Source organism: Etheostoma cragini, chromosome 8 (assembly GCF_013103735.1).
Source record: "Etheostoma cragini isolate CJK2018 chromosome 8, CSU_Ecrag_1.0, whole genome shotgun sequence".
Lineage (NCBI taxonomy): Eukaryota > Metazoa > Chordata > Actinopteri > Perciformes > Percidae > Etheostoma > Etheostoma cragini.
This window is the reverse complement of record NC_048414.1, coordinates 7,369,924-7,395,760: the sequence shown is the minus strand read 5'-3', so window position 1 is coordinate 7,395,760 and position 25,837 is coordinate 7,369,924. Positions and strand designations below refer to the sequence as shown.

At 39.0% G+C, this 25,837-nt stretch overlaps 2 protein-coding genes across 4 annotated transcripts; one reads left to right on the top strand and one right to left on the bottom strand.

Annotated features, from left to right (window-relative positions):
* Window positions 1-625: 625 nt before the first annotated feature.
* LOC117949581 (guanine nucleotide-binding protein G(i) subunit alpha-1) lies at window positions 626-10,968 on the bottom strand. 3 transcript variants are annotated; one of them, XM_034879956.1, is made up of 10 exons: window positions 10,746-10,968; window positions 10,446-10,580; window positions 6,344-6,386; window positions 5,436-5,577; window positions 4,227-4,384; window positions 3,960-4,088; window positions 3,229-3,358; window positions 2,991-3,144; window positions 1,789-1,981; window positions 626-1,694 (listed from the first exon to the last, which is right to left on the bottom strand). In XM_034879956.1, exons 2-9 carry the CDS (start codon window positions 10,561-10,563, stop codon window positions 1,791-1,793), a joined length of 1,065 nt encoding a protein of 354 aa, XP_034735847.1. In that variant the 5' UTR covers window positions 10,564-10,580; window positions 10,746-10,968; the 3' UTR covers window positions 626-1,694; window positions 1,789-1,790. The 3 variants fall into 3 exon arrangements, with proteins under 3 accessions (XP_034735847.1, XP_034735848.1, XP_034735846.1); XM_034879957.1 differs by having other exon boundaries at window positions 10,825-10,968; XM_034879955.1 differs by having other exon boundaries at window positions 10,446-10,966.
* A 6,839-nt stretch (window positions 10,969-17,807) lies between these two features.
* LOC117949570 (muscarinic acetylcholine receptor M2-like) lies at window positions 17,808-25,365 on the top strand. The gene is made up of 4 exons (XM_034879937.1): window positions 17,808-17,929; window positions 23,013-23,246; window positions 23,457-24,302; window positions 24,996-25,365. The coding sequence occupies exons 2-4, from the start codon at window positions 23,076-23,078 to the stop codon at window positions 25,305-25,307; spliced, it is 1,329 nt and encodes a 442-aa protein (XP_034735828.1). The 5' UTR covers window positions 17,808-17,929; window positions 23,013-23,075; the 3' UTR covers window positions 25,308-25,365.
* Window positions 25,366-25,837: the final 472 nt, after the last annotated feature.

Here is a 25,837-nt window from a genome sequence, read left to right as displayed (position 1 = left end):
GCCGCTATCCCCACGAGTGACAGCTTTATTTGGCCTGTTTTCTGTGAACAATATGGCAAGGGGGTAACGTTAATAGGAGTTTCCCCAGCCTGCCTATGGTCCCCCAGTGGCTAGAAATGGTGATACATGTAAACCGCGCCCTATGTATCCTGCTCTGCCTTTGAAAAAAATGAAAGCTCAGATGGGCTGATCTGGAATCTTGCTCCTTATGATCTCATAAGGAGCAAGATTACCTCCCCTTTCCCCTTACCTCCCCTGCTTTGCCTGCCCAGAGAATTTGGCCCCTCCATGTGAAAGAGAGAATGCTTTCAAACAAGCAAAGTGGCAGTTGGTCAAGACCACAACTTTATAACCCCAAAACTAGTATATTGACAAAACACCCACAAATTCTCATGTTGGAGGCTGGAGCCTGTATATGCCTGACATTGATGTATATTAAATAGTCATTGGGTTTGAAAATAGTTAGCATTTAATTGACACAAAATGTATCAACTTATCGTTTCAGCTCTTCTTTTTGTGTTATTTTTGTGTCTTGTCTGTGATAAACAATGTTGCTCCACCATTCAAATAATTTCCTGTTAGAAAAAACTAATATTTACACACAAAAAAAGACAGGAAAAATAAGTGTTTGTTGCATAAGTTGCCATGGTTTTACCATAGCAGCTCTTTTATAAGCAAAATCATGGAGATTAGTCCACTAATGTGCCCATCCAATGGAAACAGAGGGTTGGGGTCTAGGGGGGATATGTAACTTGAAACCATCACACATGAGCAATAACAGTGCACCCAGCCACATCTCCGTCCGTCTATGCACAGAACACAGATCTACATATGGTCCTACTGTCTGCTACAAGGCCGCCATTGGCATCCTCTTTTCAAAGCTTCTTCGCTTTATGAGTCAATCAGGAATGTTACAGTTTCTAGCAGCGCACCAACAATGTGCACGTTTTTATTACAGAGAGTAGCTTCTTTTTGGTCACTTAGAAAAATAAAACTTTGAAAGAGGATGACAAGTAGAGGAATAAAGTCCCTTTGTTTTATATTGTGCACACATTCACACACATAAACACACACTGGCTTTTGGCCTCAATCAAAACAAAGCTCCCAATCGTTGCACACATCCAAAAAAGGTTTACACACAGCTCTCACAGTTTGTCAAGAGTCAGAGTGAAATGGTCTATAGCGTGACTTGGTCTTGCTTGGTTTGTCCAAGAAGGCAAAAAAAAAAAGAAAAAGATGTGACAATGAAATCATTTGAAAAAATAGATACTATGGACTCAGGGGCGGCTTGGGAAGAGTTCAATGGTAACATCTACATAAATCTATATCTAACTGAACAAAAAGAAAACACTGCAACTAACGCATGCAAGGCACAAGGACCTACAAACAAAAGACAAAAAGTGTTCATTTATGGACAAAAACAATGTCAAGGCCCCCCTTTTTATATAAAATTTGAAAACAATGATAATAAGGTAAAACAAGCACATTTTAAAAACTGTGAAAAATCCCCAGCCTTAGACAGTTGTACAAATATTTTACACAAAATGTTTTTTCTACACACCGTCTTTAAACTTTTAGAGATGAACATAAGTTAATAAGAGGTTAAAAGCGACATTCTCAGCAGGGTCCGTGAAGTTCCCTCCAGTCAAAATCCCCTTGAATAAAGTCACTCGGTAAGCCGGCCACCAGGCTGCCTGAACAGAAAGAACACAAAGACACTGGGATAAGAGGAGAACACTGACAGACCCCACTATGTGCCCAGCTCGTCCTTGAAGCAGCAGGCGTTACCTTTAGAAAAGGCCACAGTCCTTCAGGTTGTTCTTGATGATGACGTCAGTGACGGCATCAAACACAAACTGCACGTTCTTGGTGTCGGTGGCACAGGTGAAGTGGGTGTAGATCTCCTTGGTGTCCTTTCTCTTGTTCAGGTCCTCAAACTGACACTGAATGTACGCTGCTGCCTCTTCGTACGTGTTGGAGCCTGAAGGTGGGGACGGACAAACACGTCACAATTAGGAGAGAAAAAGCGCACAACAGTAGCACAACAGAGAGTTTTATCAAGTTAAAATGAAGACCTTTTCCTTGTAAAATTAACAAATAAAATAATACTTACTGTCAAATCACCAAAATGGCCCACTAGGTATTGAGTGATATGGGAATTGTACGTCTGATATACAGGGCTTTCAACAAAGATATAGAGTGGTCAGTAGGAAAAATAATTATTGTAAAGTAGAATAAGGCTTCTTGTGCGATTTAGCCCAGAATCTGTAAATAGCTATTCATATTTAAAACCACACCTATTACTGTCTGATCACAACTTACTTAAGAAGAATTCAATCTTTTTTATTATGTATTTATTTAAGGGGGTTCCATGTCTTTTCTAGCCTATGTATGTATTCAAATAAAAATGTGAGAATGAACTCTAAACATGTAAATGTGCAATATTCATTGGTGAACCTGACACATGCTCTAAAACATAAAGCAGCCCACACAGTTCAAGAGCAGAGCAGAGAGGAGAATAAAGTAATATCAATGTCTCATCTGTAGAGACTGCCACACCTCTGAGCGGCAGCAAGGGGCCGACAGAATTGTTAAATGTAAGAGAGTCTTTTCTGGACATCAGTTCAGTCTAAAAAAAGTTCATTATTAAAAAAAAATATGATGAAAAAAAATATGATGAAAAAAAATATTCTAAACTACATGTTGCCTTCAACTTGTTGTCAGGCTCCCTGAGTCCAACCCAACAGGGCCTTTAAGACCTATAAAGAATAAGTTATACTTTAAATTACCTCATGTCATTTATAAAAACTTTCACGGCCTTGAGTTTGGGACCTGCAGACCGCAGCTAAATTATTTCACTTAAAAAAAACAAATATACTTGGCTGGCATTAATGGTTTATGTGCGGCACTAACATACAAAATATATTATTTGCATGTACAACACACCTGCTCAGCATACAAGTGTTTCTGTACATGGGTCTCTCTCTCACCTGCATATTCTGGGTAGCAGATTGTGAGAGGGCTCTTTTTGATCTTTTCCTCAAACAGGTCTTTCTTGTTGAGGAAGAGGATGATGGAGGTGTCTGTGAACCACTTGTTGTTGCAGATGGAGTCAAACAGCTTCATGCTCTCGTGCATACGATTCTGAATGAGAGGGGAGACAGACAACGGTAACCAAAAAAAGGAAAACAAATTAATTAGGGTGCGTCAAAGTCAGAAGGGTCTTACCATCTCCTCATCCTCAGCCAGCACCAGGTCATAGTCACTTAGGGCCACACAGAAGATGATGGCGGTGACTCCCTCAAAACAATGGATCCACTTCTTCCTCTCTGATCTCTGTCCGCCTACATCAAACATTCTGCAAAATATCATAGATACACACCGTTAAATAATGCATTGCACAACCAAATGTCAACTCATCCAAATGCCTCTCAACTTTCACCCAACATCCTGTCAGTCATTGATAATAATTTCATTGTTCCGTGTAGCCATGGTGTATTATTACTGTCACTTTACTGAGGTGAATCCCCCTTTATTACAATAATACACCAACTCTATGATCGTCATTTGGTTCAAGATGTGGGATGGCTTCTTCTCCGGTGTCAGTAATTGATTTGTTTTCAGTATGGTGAAAAAACTACGGGATATAGCTAACCTTACTGAAGTGACAAACAGATGTGCCCATCTTATCCGTTCTTATCAACATTGTTCTGTTATTTTTCAAGACTGTAAGTCATCAATCATCAATCCTTATCCTGCCCACTCTGATTTGTCAAATGTTTCTCCAACCCACGGCGTAAAATACGTCAATTAGCACAACACCAAACCTTTTTGAAACCACTGAACAAATTTGAGATGTGTGCAGCAATTCAGAGATCAAGAACCAGAAGAGAGCACCACTAGTAGTCATCATTTAAATACAGTTAGGTGACTGGACAAACCGTGGGGGTAGCACTCACTTGAAGTGCAGGTCTTTGAAAGTGAAGTGTGTTTCCACAATACCAGTAGTTTTGACTCTGGTCCGCAGCACATCCTGTTGGGTGGGGACATAAGCACTGTGGGATATCCTGTCCAAGTCGTTCAGGTAGCTTTTGGAGGCGAAAAGAAAGACAGAAGGATTAAATAAAATAAGACAGATGTCTGCAGTTCAAGAATTGAGAATGGAAGTTATTCATCAAAGTACAATCACCAGTTCCTGTGTATGTGTACAAGTGCAGCCAACTCACTAAGCAGCAGAGTCGTTGAGCTGGTACTCTCGGGAGCGGCTGAAGCAAGCCTGAACGCCTCCGTCCTTCCACAGCCGGTTGATGACCCCGGCTAGTTCCATTGTCATGAAGCCCTCTTCTGCTGAACCGGCCAGGACGAACAGCTGGCGTGCATCATCCTAACGAGACAAAGTCCATTCAATTAAAGTCTTAATCCTCAACTTCTTTATTATATGTAAGAAAGCTTTGCTAGGAAAGTGTTTACGGTGCATTTAATGTCAAAAGAAACAGGTTTAGTAGCATTGTTTTGTACATTTGTTCTATCATCAATTCCATTATATTTGGTTTAATGATGTTTTAATCTTAACTGACTAAATTTGAATCCAGATTGGCCCAGCTGAGCTTCCATTTTCTCAAAAGGCAGAGCAGGATACCTAGGGCTCGGTTTACACCTATCACCATTTCTAGCCACTGGGGGGGCCATAGGCAGGCTGAGGAAACTCCTATAAATGTTTAAAAAAAAACTCATAAATGTGACCTTTAAAAGTTAATATATTAAACTGCATTTGTTACATTAATGGATTTGTCTTGGATGATTTGAAATAAGGGAAGGTCAATTTTTAAATATAAAATCACAGTAAGTGTTCTCTTCTACTGACAAACATGCCTATCTTTTTTAAATTTGAAATGGTTGGCCTGGCCAGTCACGCTGAAGCAATGACTAACCCTCTTGTTATAATGGGGGGGAGGAATATACTAAATGAAACAGGAGTGGGTTAACCAAACTAAAATTTAAATAACCATCAATCTGCTGTATTACTTTGCAACATGGTATAAACACCATACAAAACACCAAGCCAATGAGCACAAAGTCTCCAAAAATCAAGGAAAACATATGTTGCTGATTATTACTGTAAACTTATTCTTTAAGTACTTTAATATGTCCTGATCAGTAGCATAGCAGAACCAAATGAATGACCTAAAGTCAGTTCTCATGCATGTCGGTAAGCCTCTGCTTTATAAGTGTTATGAATGTGATACAAAACCTCTACCAGCTCAATCTGACCTGCTGCAGAGGGGGAAGTGAGAAGAAAATTGCCCAGTAGGGAAGGGTGACATATGACTAACAAGCTGTTGCCCTCATAGCACTGAGCTAAATATCTGCACAGAAATACAAGCCATTATGTCCCAAATACAGTGTAAAGGTCAGCTTGGTTTTCCTTCACTTACAGCTCTGGCTGGATCAGCAAAGTCAATCTTGAGGCGTCCCATAGCTCTGATGATAGCAATGATGGACTGGATGGTGTTGCTGTACACAACGGCCTTATACTGCTTACACTCCTCCTCTGAGTAGCCCGCTTCATGGATGATCCTGGCACACAAAGAGGGGACATTAGCACATTTTCATGGATTTTTTTTGTAAAGTAGATTATTATGATCGACTGGCAGAATTTGCTGAGAATGGCAGATAATGGATTGTGTTTTAAGACAAATTATGCAGTTACTATGATTAGGTTTTGGATATTGAGTTTACAGTGAAATAAAAGGGGTGGTGATATGTTTACACCATTCGGGGATTGCTGTGAACTAAGTACCAACCGTGATACACAACAAGAGTAAACTATGTTAACCATGTCTCCAGCTAATTTAAATTGCTCACGTTACTGTATTGTGTTAACAGTCAACTTTATTTATTGCATGTGGCCTTTTCTTTAGCGGCATGAAAATGTTCCTTCTCAAACAAAAACTAGTTCCTTACCGAAACTATTTTGCAGAGCCACCGTGCTGCGTCCAGAGCTTGGTGAAGATGACTATAATTTGGTTTAAAGAAATGCAAATGGCCCACAGCTTCTTTTTTTCATATTCTAGAATGTATCTGTGGTTCAACTAGACCTTACTCCACAGCGCTATGAAGATAGGTCTGGCAATGCGTGAGTTGTGAGTAGATTACTAAAGATCACATCAGGGTCAGGTTATCTGGCGCAGATAGCAGATATAGCACAGTGTGTTGTTTGCTCTCTTTACAGTCTGAGCAGTCAAAGTGACTGAAACACTGGTGTGTGCTGCTGTAAATTATTCTCTGAACAAACAGTACTTGAGATGTTCTTAAATGTTAGATGTTGACCCTCCACACTTACTTCATCTGTTTAACAATTGTGCTTTTCCCAGACTCTCCAGCACCTGAAACAGAGAATAGACGGCACAGAAAATGAAATTATAGTAGATGCTGTTACTGATAAGGTTTATTAATTTAAATATAAATCACAGACAGGTCGGTACAGTATTTAAAATACCCCCCAAAAGTTATCACAAGTTAACTGCTGACAAGTGATATAAACACACTGCATGTATACACAGCTTTTTTGCCTGTTGAATTAAAGGTTTGCTCTGACATGAAGCTTCATTTATCCGTTGGGTTTCAGAATATTTGAAAGGATCAATACATGTTTTCTGTCAGCAGGATTACGGAAAAACTACTGAACCGACTTAAATTAAATTGGTGAAAAGCTATAGCATGGGCCAAGAAAGGAACCCTTTTGAATTTTTGAGCGGATATGAATCATTGGTGCATACACTTACTATAGTCAAGGCCTCTCCTAACATTCGTTGATGCAAATTGTGACTTAAAAACTAAATGTAGCAGTTCACATTTTGAGTCCTAAAGTCAAAACACAATAATCAGATGCTAAAACAATGGGATATAATGGCAGCTTATATCCCACACCCAAAAAGTCAAATCACTGTCAAATACATGTTTTTTAATTTTAACCTGCAACACATAAGAGGCTACACGTTCAAGTGGAAGAAGTGTCTAAGGCCCAGTGTAGCCAGTTAACAGTGTAATTGGATTAATCAATTGGATCCTCCGTCAATGAGATTATACTCAGCTTAACCATCCCTGGGTTGGAAGCTCATGCTGCATCAGACTGGCGCGCTGAACTCAGTGTAGTCAGATGCATCCTCTCATATGAACCATATGATTTACATGAGACCAATGTACAATGTGCGCATGAGTATAATGTCATCACAGCCTTAGAAAGGTACCAGTTAAGAAATACGAGACAATAAATGGTGAAAATATGTGATCGATTTGAATGAGCCGAAGAAGTGTTTGGTAGTATCTCATACGGTTCCCCGGCTCCCTCTGAGATACAGCCGTGTTTTCAGCTGAGTACACAACATTTTAATTACCTTACCGCAGCAGGGACTCTCAGCTCCCTGGTGAGGAAAACTGTTCACCATTATATCGTCCCTTTTGACAAGCAGCCACGCACCACAGTCACAGAGCTACTGAACACATAACACACTTAAATTTAATATCTAAACACACCCACACACCTCACTGAGCTGCTGAAATTGAAGGCCTTAATGGATGGCAAATGTGGCAAAAAGTAAAAGTCGTGAAATGGTTCAAGTTTGTCACAGTGCTAGGATGTAAGGGCTACACTGAACCAGGGAACACACATTTCCCTCAAGGCATATGGGACGTAAAAATATCCGCAGCAAACAAACATATGAAAATAACACTACACACTAGGGATGTAGGAAAATATCAACACAGCAACATTGTCCTTCTGTGTGCAGTACGAGAATCAATAGGCTTGCGCCAAACATTAATATTTCACTTAAGAAAAAAAGGTGCCCTAAATTGATTTCCCTGCTTCCTGCTCCCAGCTTAACTACTTCATGGCTTTTTAAGGCGGTGCTCAACACGCAAATTAAGGGAACTTGAACATAAAGTTAAAAAGCTGAAAAGGAAGAGGTTTTCAATCGGATGGCGAACAACAATTTGAGGAAAATAACAGATGCCCCGGCCCGTTTAAGTCCAAAGTCTGGACCCCTAGTTGCTCTATAGTTCTGTAAATAAAAAAAAACATATGCTGCAGATTAGTGCAGAGCTGTGTTCTAACAGTTTGGACTTGCAGTGAATAAGGAGAGAACACCCCACTAACTGAACTTAACTTTTCCACGGGCAAATTGTATTCATAGTTGGATATTGTGATGTATCATTATAGGATTGTCTAGCAATATAATGATAATAGGTATCGTGAGGCATGTATTGTATTGTGAGGTAGTTTGCGATTTGTACCCCTACTACACACAAACATCTTTATGATTTGCGTTTGTGCAAACAGTCAAAATTATTTTACAGATCATTTAGCTGAAGCTTTTATCCAAAGCGACTTACAATTGCTATATATGGCCGAGGCTGCACGCCTCTGGAGCAGCTATGGGTTAAGTGTCTTGCTCAAGGACATGTTGGTTGATGTATTGCAATGGGATTCAATTACAGGTCTCCCACACCAAAGGTGTGTGACATATTCACTACGCCATCACCACCATTCGAGGAAGTCCTCCCCCTCAAGACACTCGTCTCAAGAGCATGTCATTTGCAGATTACTGCATGTAAACATGCCCTGTGGTATACCCGACAGCGGGAAACTGCAATAACCATTTAAAGGTAAAGCTGCAAATCCATGTCTTGATCAGAAACACTGTCATACAAAAGACTTCCAACAAATGTGAAATGCATCCATGTGTTTAAAGACATATGGCAATTGCACAATCAGACAAAAAAAAAACACAAACCAATCCCAAACATCTATCACAGGTGTTTGTGGGAATCGTGACGAGGGAAAAACAACCATGAAAATTCAAATAAGGTCCATCTCAAATTACGCACAAACATACAAGAACTGACTGTTGCAGCAGAGCATTGTACATTGTCCATGATTGTGGTGAAATCACCCGTCTGAAAGCAGACCTGTGAAGACATACAAACCTGTTTGAGCAGAAATAATCTAAAAATAGGTACAATACTGTTGCTTTTTCAAAACAGCTTGTAGACTGCATGGTTCAGGCAGACATGCACTTAGCATGCACTAGCTGCCTCTGTTGTGTGTGTGTGTGTGTGTGTGTATTTAGTTGCCAGAGATGCTTTTTGCTGTCAGCCAGGCTGCATAGGTTGCTATGCAACCTCTTGCCTGTGTTATCCAGACTGAGACAGGCAGCAGTGGTCATCAGCTACCAGTAACAGGGAGATTTAAGAGAAGGTGTGGCTATTTTCCTTGAGACAATGAAATACAACTTTGAGATGTAATACTGATAGAGGGATGTGGACATCTGTAAGTCATGGCTCCATAACTTCAATGTTGTCTTTTAACAATGTTAAATGCCAGTTCAGTGAAATGATTTGCTCAACATATTTGCCTGTTCAAGGCGATTGATCACCATATTCAAATGACCACACTAATATTTTTTTCCCCTCAGACACCCTATCAGCTTAACCTCGTTTTGGTTCAGATAGAGTATGGAAATTCCATACACAAGAAATAATTATATTAATAATAAAGAGGAAATGATTAATGAAAGTCTTTAGAAACATTCATTTTATCAAGCACCGCTGGAGTTAACAGAAACCTAGCTACATCACTAACTACATTAATTGATATTCACACAAACACCAACTTGTAGCTAAGTCGCATCATGGAGGGACATTTATTTATGAACACATAGCCGTCTTCCAGTTTTGTAGAATAACGTAGCTAACGGTTAACAGTCAATCGGCCTAACGTTTCGTTCGTGTTTAGGTGATGAATGGCTGCGGAACAGGAAGATGGTCAGCTACTGTAAATTTAAAAATGTTAACAATCAGCTAAGTCATTATGTAACATTAGCCACAACAGTAGATCAATTTTTGGAAATGAAGTTGAAGAAATAACATCTCAGACATCGTTTTAGTCGTCTATGAGCTGGCAAACGTAACTAATCCAACCTAGCGTTGATGCGCTAACCTAGCTAAGTAGCTAATTGCTAAATTAGCTTACTGACTTAGTGCTGGGTAAGAGCGGCTACTGCGGGTCAAAACTAGCTAATCACACAGAGAAATGTGTAATGGTTTATTTCCTAAGCTGATATAATTTGTTGTTGAACAGTAGCTAAAGGAACTCCGGCAACTAAAACATTGTAGCTAACTTAACGTTGACTGCATTGTACAAAGCCCTGAAATGTGTTACCCTCTTGCTACCGCTTGTTTTTGTTTCATCAAAGTTAAGTTAACCCCATCAAGTTATTTAACGTTAACGCAGCAAGCAAAACTTAATGGGAGCTATTGCAAAAAAAAATTGAACATGCAACGTTAACATTTGGCTTTGGGTTTGCAACAAACGGTGTGCAGTAGGAAAGTCCCTCTCCAGCAAATAGACCAAGACTCCGTCCATCCATCCATCTTTCTCTCACCGAGCAGCAACAGCTTGACCTCCCGGGCTGCCTTTTCTCCGTCGTCCCGCAGATTCCTGTCGATCATCTTGCTCCTCTCCTGCGCCGCCTTGTCGTCCGTGCTCAGAGTACATCCCATCTTCTTTTTAATCTGACCTCCAATTAAATAAATAAAAATGCAGACTATAACACAACTTTAACTAGGAGTGTAACAACATGCAAAGGCTACCGAGCTAGCATCAAGTGAGGAGGAGGAGGAGGAGAAGGAGGAGGGGGCAATGTGTCTCTCTAGCTAAGACTTGAGATAAAACACGCCCTTGCCTCGCACTCAAGCTCCCGATTTCACGGCGAAGACTCAAATATAAGTTAACCAGAAGGCGCGGCTTTCACGATAGCTTGCTCTCTCGCTTGCGTTTCAACTAGCAGAAGGGATTGACCACAGCCAGTGTCATTCACAGAAAGAAGGGAGTAGACCGGAGTTGACATCAGTTTCGGAGTATGAAAGTGTTCGCTTCCTGTTCTCTTGGCACATACCTGTGCACTGCGCATGCGTGACAGAGCAACAAGCTTTTTTAAACATTTTAAGCTTCTTACTTATTTTTGTCTGCTCTGTGATTACTTTGAAAAACCATTTAATCCCAGAAAAGACTACAGAAACACATGAAAAGTTAGACATGATCAAGGTAAAACTACGTCTAGAAAGTCAGACATGTTATATGCTTTGTTAAAGTCATGAAACAGTGGAGAGTTTAAATGTACATCACATGTTTTACATTGAAGTTCTGACCAATTCCATATTAATTTATTTAGAAGTTAATAATGTTGGTTTAGTAAGATTGACTTAGGCTACAATTTCACAATTTTGACTTTGGATCTCATAATTTGTATTTAATGAGTCAAATTATAAATATACATTTATAATAAACTAAATGAAGCCTACAAAATGTATTTAGTAGGTCTATCTTATAAATTCCTTTTTACTTAGTCAACTTAGTATATCAAAATTTAAATTCTGATTACATAAGTCAAAATTGTTTTTTAATTAATAAGTCAAAATATAAGTTTTGTGTCTTAGTCAACATTCTGACTTTCTCTTAACTTTTGCTTACTATGTCATACATTTGAATTATTTGTTTGTTTCCCATCAAGTCAACATATTGATATATCATAATTTTTGTTTTGTTATTTTTATTTTATTTTTCTGTTGGACTTCCATGGATTTCTGTGGTTTATAAATTGCAAGCCTCTGTCATGACTAGTCAACAGAGACACATTTAATGTTGGAAGGTTAAGCTATTAGAATCAGACCTTTAAATAGAATAAGTAATTATACACTTAATGTGATGTACAGGGGACTTTGATTTCTTTCTTCACGTCTTTGCAATATTTATTGAACATTTAATACATTTGTATATTCTAAATGGACATGTTAATACTCAAATTCAAAAAGTTTATTTTCATTCCATCTATAAAAATGTACAGTTAAAATATTGTTTCTTTAGGACGGGTGTGTACAAATTGACAATACTACTGACAGAACATTTGAGCAAAAAGTAAGTTTCCAAAAAGCAGTTGCTCTGAAAAGGAAGGCCCGCTGTCCTTTAGTGTTATTAAGCATCAATGTCAGGTAATGAAAGGACCCAAATGAGGGTTACACCCTGTGGTTAGGCTTTCTCCATCACCACATCCAGGAATTCAAATGATTGTGTGATTTAGTCTTCAGAGCTCTGTGGCCAAAGCACCTGAAATCTGTACAACTAAAATGATTACAACATGAATATGTCATTTCCAAATGATGTGATTGTACATGAGATGTTTAAATGAAGAAAAAAGACATACGAATGATATGTATATGGCCACACAATTGTCTGAATTTATTGTATGGTACAAATACAGATAATTATCTATTAGATTGTCATAAAAAGGAAATTTGTCTTTGGCACTGACATAAAAGACAACACACACCATAAACAACAGTACATAGCAAAAAGTCTTTATGTCTTAATGTGACCATTTGTCATACAGAATACCACAACAATGCACAATGCTCAGCGGTGTTTAACAATAAATAAAAATATGTAAATTTAAATAAATGATTGTGATGGTTGCAGAATGTAGTAAAAGCAGCCTTATGCTGGGGAAGGGGCTTTAGAATGGGGTTACCTTGTAATGATCAGAATTAGGATGACCTCAAGTGAACCCCCATATTCATAATGGTTTTATGTTAAAACTGGATGGGAAAAGGTTGCGATGTGGTCAGAATTCATCTCCTCACTTTACATATGATTTCCATTGCAGATGGCCCTGCATCATGCAAACCAGCACCATATTTTCCCCAAACCACTCTCAGTGAACATGGAAAGATTTACTTGTGCATGTGCAACACATGAGCAGGAGAAGAGTGGAAAGACATTAAGGTCAACAATACAAAAGCCTTCTATAATAATCAAACAATAAAACAGATTGTTTTAGTTTTTCAGAGAAGGATGTGTTATTTAATTTTTCCTCCGAAAGGATAGGGCTGTGTATTGTTGTCGCCATGATACAACCATGCCACAGAAGCCCCAAGCAACAAGAAATGTTTTGACTCTTTCAAGTGACAGAGCCTCATGAGTGTGAGATGAATGGTGAAATGATAGAGCAGCTTGTCAGCACTCTGGTGCTCATTATGTCCCACAGAATTTAAGGCCTCCAAGTGGGACCTATTACCGTAACAAGCGTGTCTGTATGTGTGTGTGTGTGTGTGTGTGTGTGTGTATTTGATACAGGACTCTATACTGCTGCACATATAGTTGCAAAACATTTGTTTTCTATTATTTATACATTGGTCTGCTCATTACGTAAGTTTCAAACATTGCATCAAATTCAGTACTCAAACGGTAAATAATCAAATGATGACAGATCAAATAATCTAAGCATCTAACTACAGTAAACTGACTGTAGTTAGACATTTTTATTAAGCCCTATCATATGGTGACAGCACAGCCATCTCCATAAACTATGGCAAGCAGACTCCATCAGCTGATGAAAAGAGATGCAGTTGAAAGTGTTAGAGAAGCCTGTAAGTGTACCTGAGTTCCATCATACTTAGGTATTATAGAGATAAGATGGATTCTGATTTTAGCATGTTTTATCGCACTGGAGGTGGCCTCACTTATTCAGTGAGTGACTTTGGTTTGCAAAGGTATGCCGGCTGGTTAGATCACTTCCAGTTTTGGTCACGATAAGTTTCAGTTTTCATACTAGTTTTTTAGTTTTAACCTCCAGTCAGTTGCAAGCAGTGTTTGTGTCTCTTTTATTATGCCATATGAACTCTTTCACCCACTTAATATTCAAAATAGACGACAACCACTGCAAGACTGGGAGACAGAAGAGACTGCACAGGGAGGTGTTGGTGAGACAAGTGGAAGACGTTAGTCCACCAGATGGTAGCAGAGTCAAGAGGCAAACAATCAGTGGGTGACAGAAACATGAGAGCTGGTTACAAGTGCCTGAAGAAAATGCTTTTGATTGGACCTTAAAGTAAAAGACAATGGCTTTCATTTGTGTTTACATGTCATTTAAAGATGGTTAGCGTTAACTGGCAGATTCACAGTGTTTTCAGCAGATCTGTACGAGTCCTTTGAGTCAGTGAAGATAGAAGTTGTAACTATTATTTAGTTCATAAAAACGTAGACTCTTTAAGGGGCACTCCACCAATTTTACACACCTGTTCATGTTGCACAGATATTTTAATTGCTTTTACGGTCTGTTAAGAGGCAAAAAGGCATTCTTAAACTTGCTTGTTATCTGTTGTTTAGCTCAATGGAAGCTCACACTCGTTGCTGCAGCTACTCTGTGTTGCCTGCACTGTGTTGGGTTTTTGTCAATCAAAAGTAAACGCATATTTATTACGATCAAGATTGTACATTATATATTTATATTAATGTAGAAAATGGCCGGAATTCTCCTTTAAGGTAGAGTTATAGCGATAAGTATCTGTTTTGCTATAGGATAAATACCTGGTGATGAAGCCCAGAAGTTTAATCAACAACACTTATCTCTGTTCTGAAGATATTTCCAGAATCTCTAACAACAAGGACTAAAACATGTTCTGACCACTAAACGATAAAAAATATATTTAATTTGTTTCCACCCACAAAACTGTTATTGAATTCAAATAAAGATGGTAGCCGGAAGTGACAGATGTCTCTGTTCAATTTGTGCAACATAAAACAAAATAAAAACGTTTTTGTTTGTATTGCTTTGTTTTTTTTTTAACATGCAGCAGAGGAAATCATTTTTCATCCAGAAGGTTTGAAGAGTCTTTTAGGATTTTGGAGATGCCTTCAACAACCTTTTTTGTTTTTCAAAGATCACAGTTTTTGTCTTCTTCTTTGTAAATACAAATATGTAGCTCTGTTATTTGAATATGATGGTAATGCATTAGATACACAAACTCAAGGTAATTTATGTACAGGTAATATCAGTGCCAGTAGATGACCATTAAAATGTCACAATTTGCTCCAGGCTTCGAGAAGAGTTACAGTAAATGTCTGAGTCATCAACATGATCTTATTAGCAAATGATGTAGTATCAAATTAAGCGAAGAAAAACGTGCAGTGTGACTTTGAGGTTTCCTTTCTCTTTCTTTTACACATTTTATGAATGCACCATCTTTGTTAAGAACTGAATGCACCAGTTAATTTCAGAAAATGTGAGGCTGTCTTGTCAGAAGTTAAATAGAGGGCTGCTATTGTGTGTGGACACTCTCCATTCAAACAGCTGCTTGGGCCCCAACTAGATGACCTCATTTCCCTGCAGCCTTGGGGCTTTGCTTCATATAGTGAAAAGGAAAGAGCTTCATTGTTTGTTTGTTTTTATTCCTCATGCACATTTGATTGATGTTGTTCGTCTTACAGTGAAGAAAACAAAAGATTTAAAATAAATTTTTGGAGTTTTTTATGGTGTGAAACTGTTGTGCTTGCATAAACAGAAATAAGAGTGAATAAGAAGAAAACTAATGATGGAGAAGTGAATAGGAAGTGTGAGAGGTTAACGGGGTGTGTGTGTGTGGGTGTGTGTGGATGTGTCTGTAAGAGGTGATGGTTTTTATCACTTATGGTGCTTTTACAATACATCTTATGGCCTGCAGCAGTGCCTCTATTATGGGTTCTGTCTGTCCTGAAAAATGGGCCCATGAATGTTAATTGACTGTGCTGGGTATTGAACGTGTCAGCCTGCATGTAATTCTACAGAAAAAAAATCCTTTCGACACAATAGAACAAAGGATTCAATGACTTCTAACCAGCACATTCACAAATCCAGACCCTCAGTCAGAGTCTGACCCTTGGAGATTATTATGGACCCTTATTGAATTATATAGATTCAATGTTGAGCTTTAAATAAACACAAGCCATCGGCCAAAGAAAGTATCATGAAAATAGCTATCTACATATGTTCTGACATTTCACGTGGAATCGCAAGAAGCATGAAATATGCCATCATACTTATGTGGTCCTATTATTTCACTAAATTAGAAATGGCTTAGAGTATCTATTTCTGCTGTCAATGCTAACTAGGTTACAAATAATGAGTTTGTTTATTGCTAAGAGTTATATGAGAATAGCAATACCACGCCCACGTTGGTACAGTTTTTATGTAGCTATGGCCAGCAGACATTAGCTAATCTTAGCCCAAAGACTGAAAACAGAGGGAAAATCTAACATCCACAAATGAACATGTTATATCTGAGTTTGTGTATAAATCAGCAAGTATTGTTTTTTGCAGGAGGTTTTGTGCCACATTATTATGGATGAGACCTATTTACCATACAGTGCACTACATTTACTGTCTGCCATTGGGTTTCTGAATATTGACTGTGAAAATGTTATATACAGTGCCCCTAAAAACTCCACAGTAAAATTACAAAAGTGGTGCCTGTGGCGTTTACACCATTTTCTGCTAGTCATTCAACAATGCAAACTGAAACTGCAAAATACAGTTGCGCAACTCAACAGCGGTCAGTGATAATGCAAAAACATTATTATAAATAAGTATCCAAAATCTCAATTCACTGCTCACTATGAGTAAACGTTTGAGTGTACTTTATATAGGGAGTAGTGAATGAGTGAGCCAGACAGTGGCCTCTACCTAACTGCTTCCCCCTGTTTCCAGTCATTCCGCAATAATAAGCCAACTGGCCGTAGCTAAATATTTACCATACAGACGTGAAAGTGGTGGTAGTGGTATCAATCTTCTCATCTAACTCTCTGCAGGAAAGCAAATAAGTTGATTGCCAACTACGTCTTTTACCACTCACATATTACATATTCTTATTACCAGAGTCTAATTATAAATCTGTTTTCGCATATCACAAGGGTAAGTTATACTGCTAATATACAGTATGTCTATATACATATATATATATATATATATATATATATATATATATATATATATATTTAAATATTTAGAATTAGTACAAATAATAAGACATGCCAGAGTGTGTTGGAAATTGGAAGAAAGGAGCTTTGAGGAGGTAGGAAACCAAAGACACACATGTAGAGACACAGTCAATGCCTGATATTGATTTGAATGGTCAATATCAGGCAAATGGTGAAACAGCAGCAGAGAAGCTGATGGCCATTGATGCTCCAAAACAGTTTTCTGCGACATGTCTATGAACATATTAAATCATAGTGATTACACAGAATATAAAATGTACCAATGTCTGACACAGTTTACATTACATCGAAGCAAATCAACTCATAGACCAATGTTGATGTGAACATGGTGCCTTAAGTGTGGACCAGGACCCAACAATGAAGCATCTCATATTTTCTCATGTCAAATTATTGGGCCTCTGTGATGGCACACTCCTCGTTTCGTTTGCAATATTGTTTAGTGGAGAGGGACTATTATTCTTTGTGGTAATTCCATCAAAGTAAGGTCACCCACCAACAGGGACAGACTGCGTCACCGGTTTGATTAAAAGGTCAAAGTAACCGAGACTTAAAGGTTAAAGTCCTGCAGCAACAAAAAAACACTGTGACCCTTACGTTTTCTCATCTTTTTAATAGTTCTTTAACAATTTTTCATGCCAAAGCCACTCGAACTTCTCTCCACATTATTGCCTACAGCTTTTTCAACACCGGGGAATGTGATGCGTTTGTGCTAGAGAGGCACGTGATTTCCATGGTCCCGAAACACACATCTCTGTCCGTCTCTGTCCGTCTCCTGTTCATTTAAACATGCAACCCTAGTTCACGGGTTACAACAAAACTAATGGCCTCCATATAGGTTTACAAACACACACACACACACACACACACACACACACACACACACACAAAGACACACACACACACACACACACACACACACACACTGGTTATGGTCAGAGGAGGAGCAACATCAACATCGGGTTACTTTCTGCCTCTCTCTCTGCTCCAGTGTGTCGACAGAGGTGAGAGTAACATGGACCAAACTAAAACAGCTCATCCATGTCATTCCGAGCAGATAAGGTAAGACGACATTTCTCTGTGGATTCATACCAAACTGCCTAAGTTCAATACTAAGTTACTTAGTAAATCCTTCTAACTTTGGAATAGCTACTTGGATCAGATTTTAATTTCTGTAAGCTGAGGCACCAGTAAAGTCGAATATATTTCAGCACCTTAAAAATCTTTTTTTACTGTCCCGTGCTGTAAAGTAGAAAAAATCTTGATTTAAATAATGTTAAGTCAAATAAAGATGTCTTGTGAGGCGTGTGCAAATATCACAAAATGATGCACTATAGAAATTTAAAACAACACTTTTGGACCATAAAAAATATTGATGAAAATGTCACTTTATACTCAGAGACAAAAGGAAAAACCTAGGAACATAATGTGACATGTCATATATTGATTGAAATTCTACCCTCTACATGCAGCTTTAGTTATATGAAGCTTCTACTTATTGTGGATTAGATCTGTAAGCATCATTGTAGAGTGTAACTTTTAGCGTTCCCATAAGGCTGTTTAAGAATTGTTTATTTTAATTTCTTTCCTAAGATCAATGGTTTCAATCAGCCACCAGCATTAGATCCCATCTCTGGATTCCCCGGTCTCCCTGCTCCGGAGGAATCCCCCTGACTACAATATGTTTGTGTTTCAGAGGGAGATTAGATTTAAAATGTGCAGCTCCCCCCTGAAAACTGTAGGCCAACAAGATGAAATCGTGTTTCTTATTTTTATATTTGCTAATTAACTATCTTACTCTTGTCCCCAGAGATAGACTCCCAGAATCCCTTCTCTTTAAAAAAAACAACAGAAAAACTGTTTTTGTGTTATGATTCCTTTGTACCTTATAATTTCAGAGATCTTATTATAAGTCCTTTCCAACCTGGCCACTCTGTCATTTATGTTCTTGGTGTTTCTCTCCTCTTTTTTTCTTTCTGGCTCCTTTGTAGTGCATCATTGAATATTCAGTAATTTTCTCATCTCACCGTTCCACTGCCGTGCGAGGCCAAAGCTCAGGTCGATGTGAAATTTCCCACTCTTTAGAATCGGGAGACACTTCTCTGAAATTACAACAAACGTATGTGGCAAACCTACTTCCAGTAACTAGTGCAATGACATCAGGAACCTTTGCTTAAAAATACTGAAAAACTATTTCAAATCTGTCAAATGTTGCTTTTACAAATAAAACAGTGTGTGTCCTCAAACAATGCCTGGAACTAAGTTTATGCATCGTATTTGTCTAAGTCATTTGATCTCACATGCATACATATTGTGTATTTGAAAATTTTAATGCATCTGTAGAAACATCCAAAATGATGTTACAGATACAAAAATATGTTTGAACTAAAACAATACAGTAAGCAATGAAATAGATTTATGAGATAGAAATCTCTTCTGCAATAAAACGGTTAAATATTACACCACTTTGATCCCTGTACTCGTTAAATCCTCCTTTTGATGAAACTGTGTACTCTGTGTAGCGTCCGCTCTTGTCTCTGCAAACAAACCCCTTGTTTCACCAGCTCGTCTGCTGGTAACTACTGGCTCTGCAGCTGACTGTTGTATCGTGCATTATATCAAAGACAGTACAGACTTTTTAAAGCCAAGCTCACCTTGCCAGATGAGTACTACTATATCCTTGAAGCAGATTACCGGTAGCTGTTGCAGGCTGCATCTGCTGGATCTAATTACTATGTTTTTGTGCCGTCAAAAAAATACTGTTTGCCCCTCTGACTCTCTCCAGTAGCCCTGAATTACAATTAAGAAGGTCTAGCAGTATAGGTCTTATTAGTGTGAATGAAGGGAAGAAGTGAGGACAGGCTTGTGAACAGCCAGTGATCTCTTGCTCTGTTACTAACCAATTCACATGGAAACATCTTCTTCACTCAAGCTTGTGTGTGTGTGTGTGTGTGTGTTTGTGTGTGTGTGTGTGTTTGTGTGTGTGTGTTCGTGCGTGCGTGTGTCTGTGAGGGTGTGTGTGTGTGTGTGTGTGTGTGTGTGTGTGTGTGTTTGTGTGTGTGTGTGTGTGTGTTTGTACAAATTCAGTTGGCAGACTAGTAAGGCAAAGAAAATGTAATTGTATAGCACTTTTCAACATCAAGGCATTTCAAAGTGCTTTACATAAGACATGAACCATCTAGACAAGATAAAAAATACACAAGGCAGCATAAGACAATACAAAAAGACACATAAACAAGATTTAAAAGGATGATACAAAGTAAAAAAGAAGAGGAAAATTCGGCAACAATAGATTAAAACCGATCAAAAGTAGAACAATAGTGTGACCCTTGGCTGCTAAAGTAAACCTCCTTCAAGGTTTTGTAGGATAGGATAAGTAGAAAAAAGTAGAGAATTTTAGGTCATAACTGTTCGACCGCTACTTTACTGTTTTGGTTCACTCTCACTATATCATAATATTCTTAAAACCCGCTGTAGAAAACCTGCTCAGCATTAAACACAGACAGAAACAGAGACTAGCAAGTGAACATAGTGGAGTGTTAAGCAGCTTAAAATGCAAAACAGTTCCTTCAGGAGGTTTCAGACTAAACAGAGAGTGAATATTATATTAATATAAAACTGTTGGCAATTATGAACATAGTTGCAATACCATGTAAAAAAGGATTCCAGCCCATAGTGTAAAAGTTTTTGGAGTTAGATATTATCATGAACAACTGTGTCAAAAGCTTTGGATAAGTCAAGAAAGATTCCAAAGGCTTATTCAGTTGTTCTTTAATGCAGCATGACTTTTGTTAACAAGTTGAAGCAAGCCATTTCTGTAAAATTGTTTTTCATACACACACACACAAACACACACAGTGCTACACACTTTGTGTGTGGCACTATCTTTTTGGGGACCCATCATTGACATAATGCATTCCCTGGCCCCTCACCCTAATCCTAACCATCATAACCTTAACCCTTACCCTCACCTCAACCCTTACCCTCATAACCTAATTCTAACCGTCATCCTGATCCTAAAACCAAGTCTTAACCTTGAAACAGCCCTTTAAAGTTGTGGAGTGTAGCATTTTGGGTCAAGTATTCTGGACTCACGGTTTTTGGACCCCTTGAATACAGTTAAACAAGACCCCCCCCTTCCACACACACACACACACACACACCACAAGAACACACACACACTCTTTCTCATCTGCGACAGAAAAGGCCCAGAATGGGTCTTTGATGAGTAGGTGATAGAGTTAGAGATGCTGTAACGAAGTTTCATCTGGCTGTAAGAGCAGGAAGGGAACATCTCTCAGGTACAATACGATGTTATCATGTGGCCTAGTGGAGTCACTTACAGGGTTTTAACAGAACGCAACAACCTTCATGGTCTCAACTAAGTGTCTTTACATTGATTTTCTGATCAGAATGCATCAGTAAATCACATTGTTAAGCTGTGTATATTCAAGGTCTATTCCTGATGTTTTTTGATTTTCGACAGAATAGTAGCGTAATGATACTTGGCCTTACTTGTGGTGTTTTGCTGTATGTTTGCCTGCCTGGGGCCATTTTGAATCCCCCCCGGGTGTCTCTACAGTATATGCGCGTTGTTAAGTAGACGCTTTTATCCAAAGCACCAATAGTGCTAGATTAATTCGCATGGATGGCACCAGTGGAAATATGTGTACATGAAACAGTCTTTCATAACTCACAGAACAGGAAATTCCAGTGCCAAAGAATTAGAGCCCCCCCCTTTCTCACACAGAAAGCAGAAATTGTTGCAGCAGATAACTTAAAGCCTTAGAGATTCTGCCCTGTCTTGACAATAAAACCTTGGCTTCCATTACAGTTTTTTTTTAATGCTAGACGACAGTGGCCACAACTGTAGCTACACATGAACATGTGACCAAACTCTAGTCGTTTTTCGTTGCTTGAACACAGGTTTTAATACTCCACAAACTTGTCCCATGACTTTAACCACAATGTGCACAACACATTTACAGCACTTTTTTCAAATGCTAACACACTGCTGTCAAAACCAACCACACATTCAAAGCACAATAGATTTCAGTCTGGTGCCTACAAACACTGCTGATTTCAATTTTAGCTGAAGGCCTAAGAAGGTGTCTTGTTTTAGACTAGTAAGTGAACATATACAGTATTTATATAAACAAAGCTCAGAAAGCCTTTTTTTTGTACCCAAACACCAGATAAGAATAAAACAAGTATAGCCTACACTGTACCGTTTGAGAGAAACAGGTAAAAGATACCAATACGTCTAGGTAAGATGTCTGAGGTTACACACACAGCTAGAAAAAAAGTGAAAAACACTAAATCTTTACTAAAGTAAAACTGCGTTCTTACGGTTTTTCAGAAAGTAATGGAGGTGCAAGCAAGGAAACACCACATTCATTAGTATTTAGAGATGATGCAGACTTCCACTGTGGTGAAGAAACTGTTGCATGATGCTGGAGAGAGGCAAGATTGCTGTAGTTGCAATATTCTTTGTTACTTTAGTTTTTTCTCCATAATTCCATAAATTACTAGAGACAAAATTACATATTGAAGCAAACTGCTGATTTGCCTCCCTTCTTATTTACCTTACTTAAAAATTGGTATATTACATAAATCTATATATTTTCTTTAAAGAAACTATTGAGTAGTGTGAAGTCACTCAAACTGTTCAAACTGTAAAGATGAGAAAGTTTGGACTTTCTCTACTGGTGTTTTATGCTAGTGTTTTCACTCAGTGTTTGTTGTCTCGATGAGGATTATTCATAGTGTTTGGCTGCACTGAGCCTGTTCTGAGACGTGTTTTAAGAGTTGTGTTGCTTGGAATGAGTTTTGCAGGAGCATGAGATAACAGTGACTGCACAGATTCCAATCCTTTTCATGTGTTATTCCTGATATGGACACTGTTGTATATTTCAAACACAGCTGCTGCGGCCTTTATTTGCCCACCTGTCTATCCTTCACACCCAGACCAAGCCGTGAGCTCAATTACACTCAAACACCTGCAAAACATTACATGTTGTAAGTTACGCATGATTTTGCATCTGTAGCTGTGCAGACAGACAAAAGCACACACAGATAGGAAATACTTGGCATTACAAAATAGATTACAAAAGGCTGACTACTTCATAATCGTTGTGTTTACCAGGTTTTGTACGGATGCCATTCAAGCCTGAAACGGCTGTGAGAAGGATATTCAAAACCAGAGAGTATGGAGACTCTGAATTTCTCCCACACTGCCAACATCAGCAGTGATGATAACACCAGCTTCTTCTCTGGAAGCCCTTACTCAACTGTAGAGATGGTACTCATCATCCTGGTGGCTGGATCTTTGAGTGTGATCACCGTCATCGGAAACATCCTGGTCATGCTCTCTATAAAGGTTTGTGTTTTCTTATTTTGATCATTTATGATTAAAGTTTCAAACACTGATCTTCATACACCATGAAAAGCATGCACAGACTTAAAGCTAAGAATACAGCATGTGCCACTGTGTGCAGAGTGGTAATGAAATAGAAATGAGAACACACACATCACATTGCACAAAAAAAGATTAGCATCTGACAGCCTGCCCCATGTTGTTTCTCTAAAGGTAAACAGGAATCTGCAGACTGTCAACAACTACTTCCTGTTCAGCCTGGCCTGTGCTGACCTCATTATTGGCATCTGCTCCATGAACCTCTACACTGTCTATATTGTAATTGGCTACTGGCCCTTGGGAGCAGTAGTGTGTGACCTGTGGTTGGCTGTTGATTATGTTGTCAGCAACGCCTCAGTCATGAACCTGCTCATCATTAGTTTTGACCGTTACTTCTGTGTCACCAAACCGCTCAGTTACCCAGCGCACCGCAGCACCAAGATGGCAGGTCTGATGATTGCTGCTGCCTGGGTCTTGTCCTTCATCCTGTGGGCTCCAGCCATTTTGTTCTGGCAGTTCATTGTGGGTGGGAGAACCGTGCCACCAGGTATGTGCTACATCCAGTTCTTCTCAAACCCTGCGGTGACATTTGGGACAGCCATAGCAGCTTTTTACCTCCCAGTTGTCATCATGATCTACCTCTACTGGCGCATCTCCAAGGCCAGCCGCAGCCGCATGAGGAGGGACAGCAAAAAGACCTCAGGAACCAGTCTGGGAGAGGTCCCCTCTAACAGCCAGGAGGATGGATGTGAGAGCCAGAACAACTGCATTACAACAAAAGACACTCAGGTGGAGCTTGGAGATGAGAAGGAAAAGTTGACGCAGCAGAACGGAAGCAGACCATGTCAGGAAGGCAGAACGGACCAGATGGACTCCAAGGCAGACAGCAACCAGGCTTCAATGTCTAAGGACAGTGTGGCCCCTGTGTCATTACAGAAAGGCTTAAATGGTGGGAAACAGACAAATCAAACAACTTCTCCGCAGAACTCACAAAGTAAGGTCACAAGGACACTGTTTAAGGTAAATTTGATCACTGAGTAAAATATTGTGCATTATGATTCAGATGACTAAAAAATAAAAAATTGTTATTCAGGACTCAGACCTGAACAGATTTACAGTTCTAGGACCTAAGGGTTGGTCGGTCCACCAATTTGATTGCTGTAAAGTTTTGTACAGACAGTAACCTTCCTCTGAGGTTTACATTTTTATTTCCAAGTGAAATGTCACTGAACAACTATTGGATGGATCTGGATTAAAATTTGGTTCAGCCGTTCATGTTCCCCTCAGGATGGATTATAATAACTTTGGTGAGCCCTTGTATTTCAACATAGCGCCATCATGATGTTTGCTTTCAAAGCTAAATTGTGCATAAGTGAAAGCATGGCTGTAGATTCTTAATACAAATATATACAAATACTGTATAACAACAAAAACAGTTGTTTTCTTGTACGGCTCCATATGTTTACTGCTCTACTTCAACCAAAACCGAGCTAAAAGAAAGCGAATATTGGATGTGTTGACAGGAAAAAAATTAAAGCTAATGTTGCTTCATGTCTGCTAGATATTTAAATAATTGAATGCTTGCCCTGTAGTTTTAACAACTTTATAATGTGCTTATGTGTCAGATTGTGTTTATGCTACAGTTTGTTACATTACCCACAACATGCCTTAAGACACTTTAAAAATGATGGATGAAAATTTCTAATTTTCTAGGTGACGAATCAGAGTGCTGTGGCAAAGTGGAAAAGGAAGGGCATTTCTTCCAGGGAGAAAAAGGTGACGCGCACCATCATGGCCATTTTGGTTACTTTTGTTGCCACATGGACACCGTACAACGTGATGGTCCTGATCAACACCTTCTGTTCCGTCTGCATCCCAAACTCCCTCTGGACCATTGGCTACTGGCTCTGCTACATAAACAGCACAATCAACCCAGCCTGCTACGCCCTCTGCAACCCCACCTTCAAAAACACCTTTAAGCACCTGCTGCTGTGCCAATACAAGAATATACGTACAGCACGATGAATGTCAAAAGAAACACTGACGCACGTTTGTTATAGTGTGCGTGTGTGTCTGTGTGTGTGTTAGTGTGTGTGGGTGTGTGTGTGTGTGTGTGTGTGTGTGTATGTGTTTAGTGTCTGGTTAGATTAGTCATATTAGGATAATGACATTAGTAATCCAAGTTGTTGTGAAATAAGCCCAAATGTGGTATTCGTCCATATCTTACCCTCTTTCATGTATTATTACATGTTTTCCATAAATAAAAGAGATAATGACAGAACATGTAGTTTATTGTCAGTTTACTTTGTCATAACTTCAAATCAACTGGTTTCACCAAGGCATTAGGCTTTAGCTGGGCATCCTAACATTTGCCCAATTCCTACTGGGCTTCTGCCTGAAGGGAGGAATTACACTGCTCCACAAAAAAGCGCAGTGCACTGGAGGAAACAGGGGAAACCCTGATACGCAATGCCTTTTTGTACCTTTAACCATCTTCCGTAGCAAAGTGTGTCATCCCTACAGGAGTCAATGGGAAATTACAGCTTTATTCCACC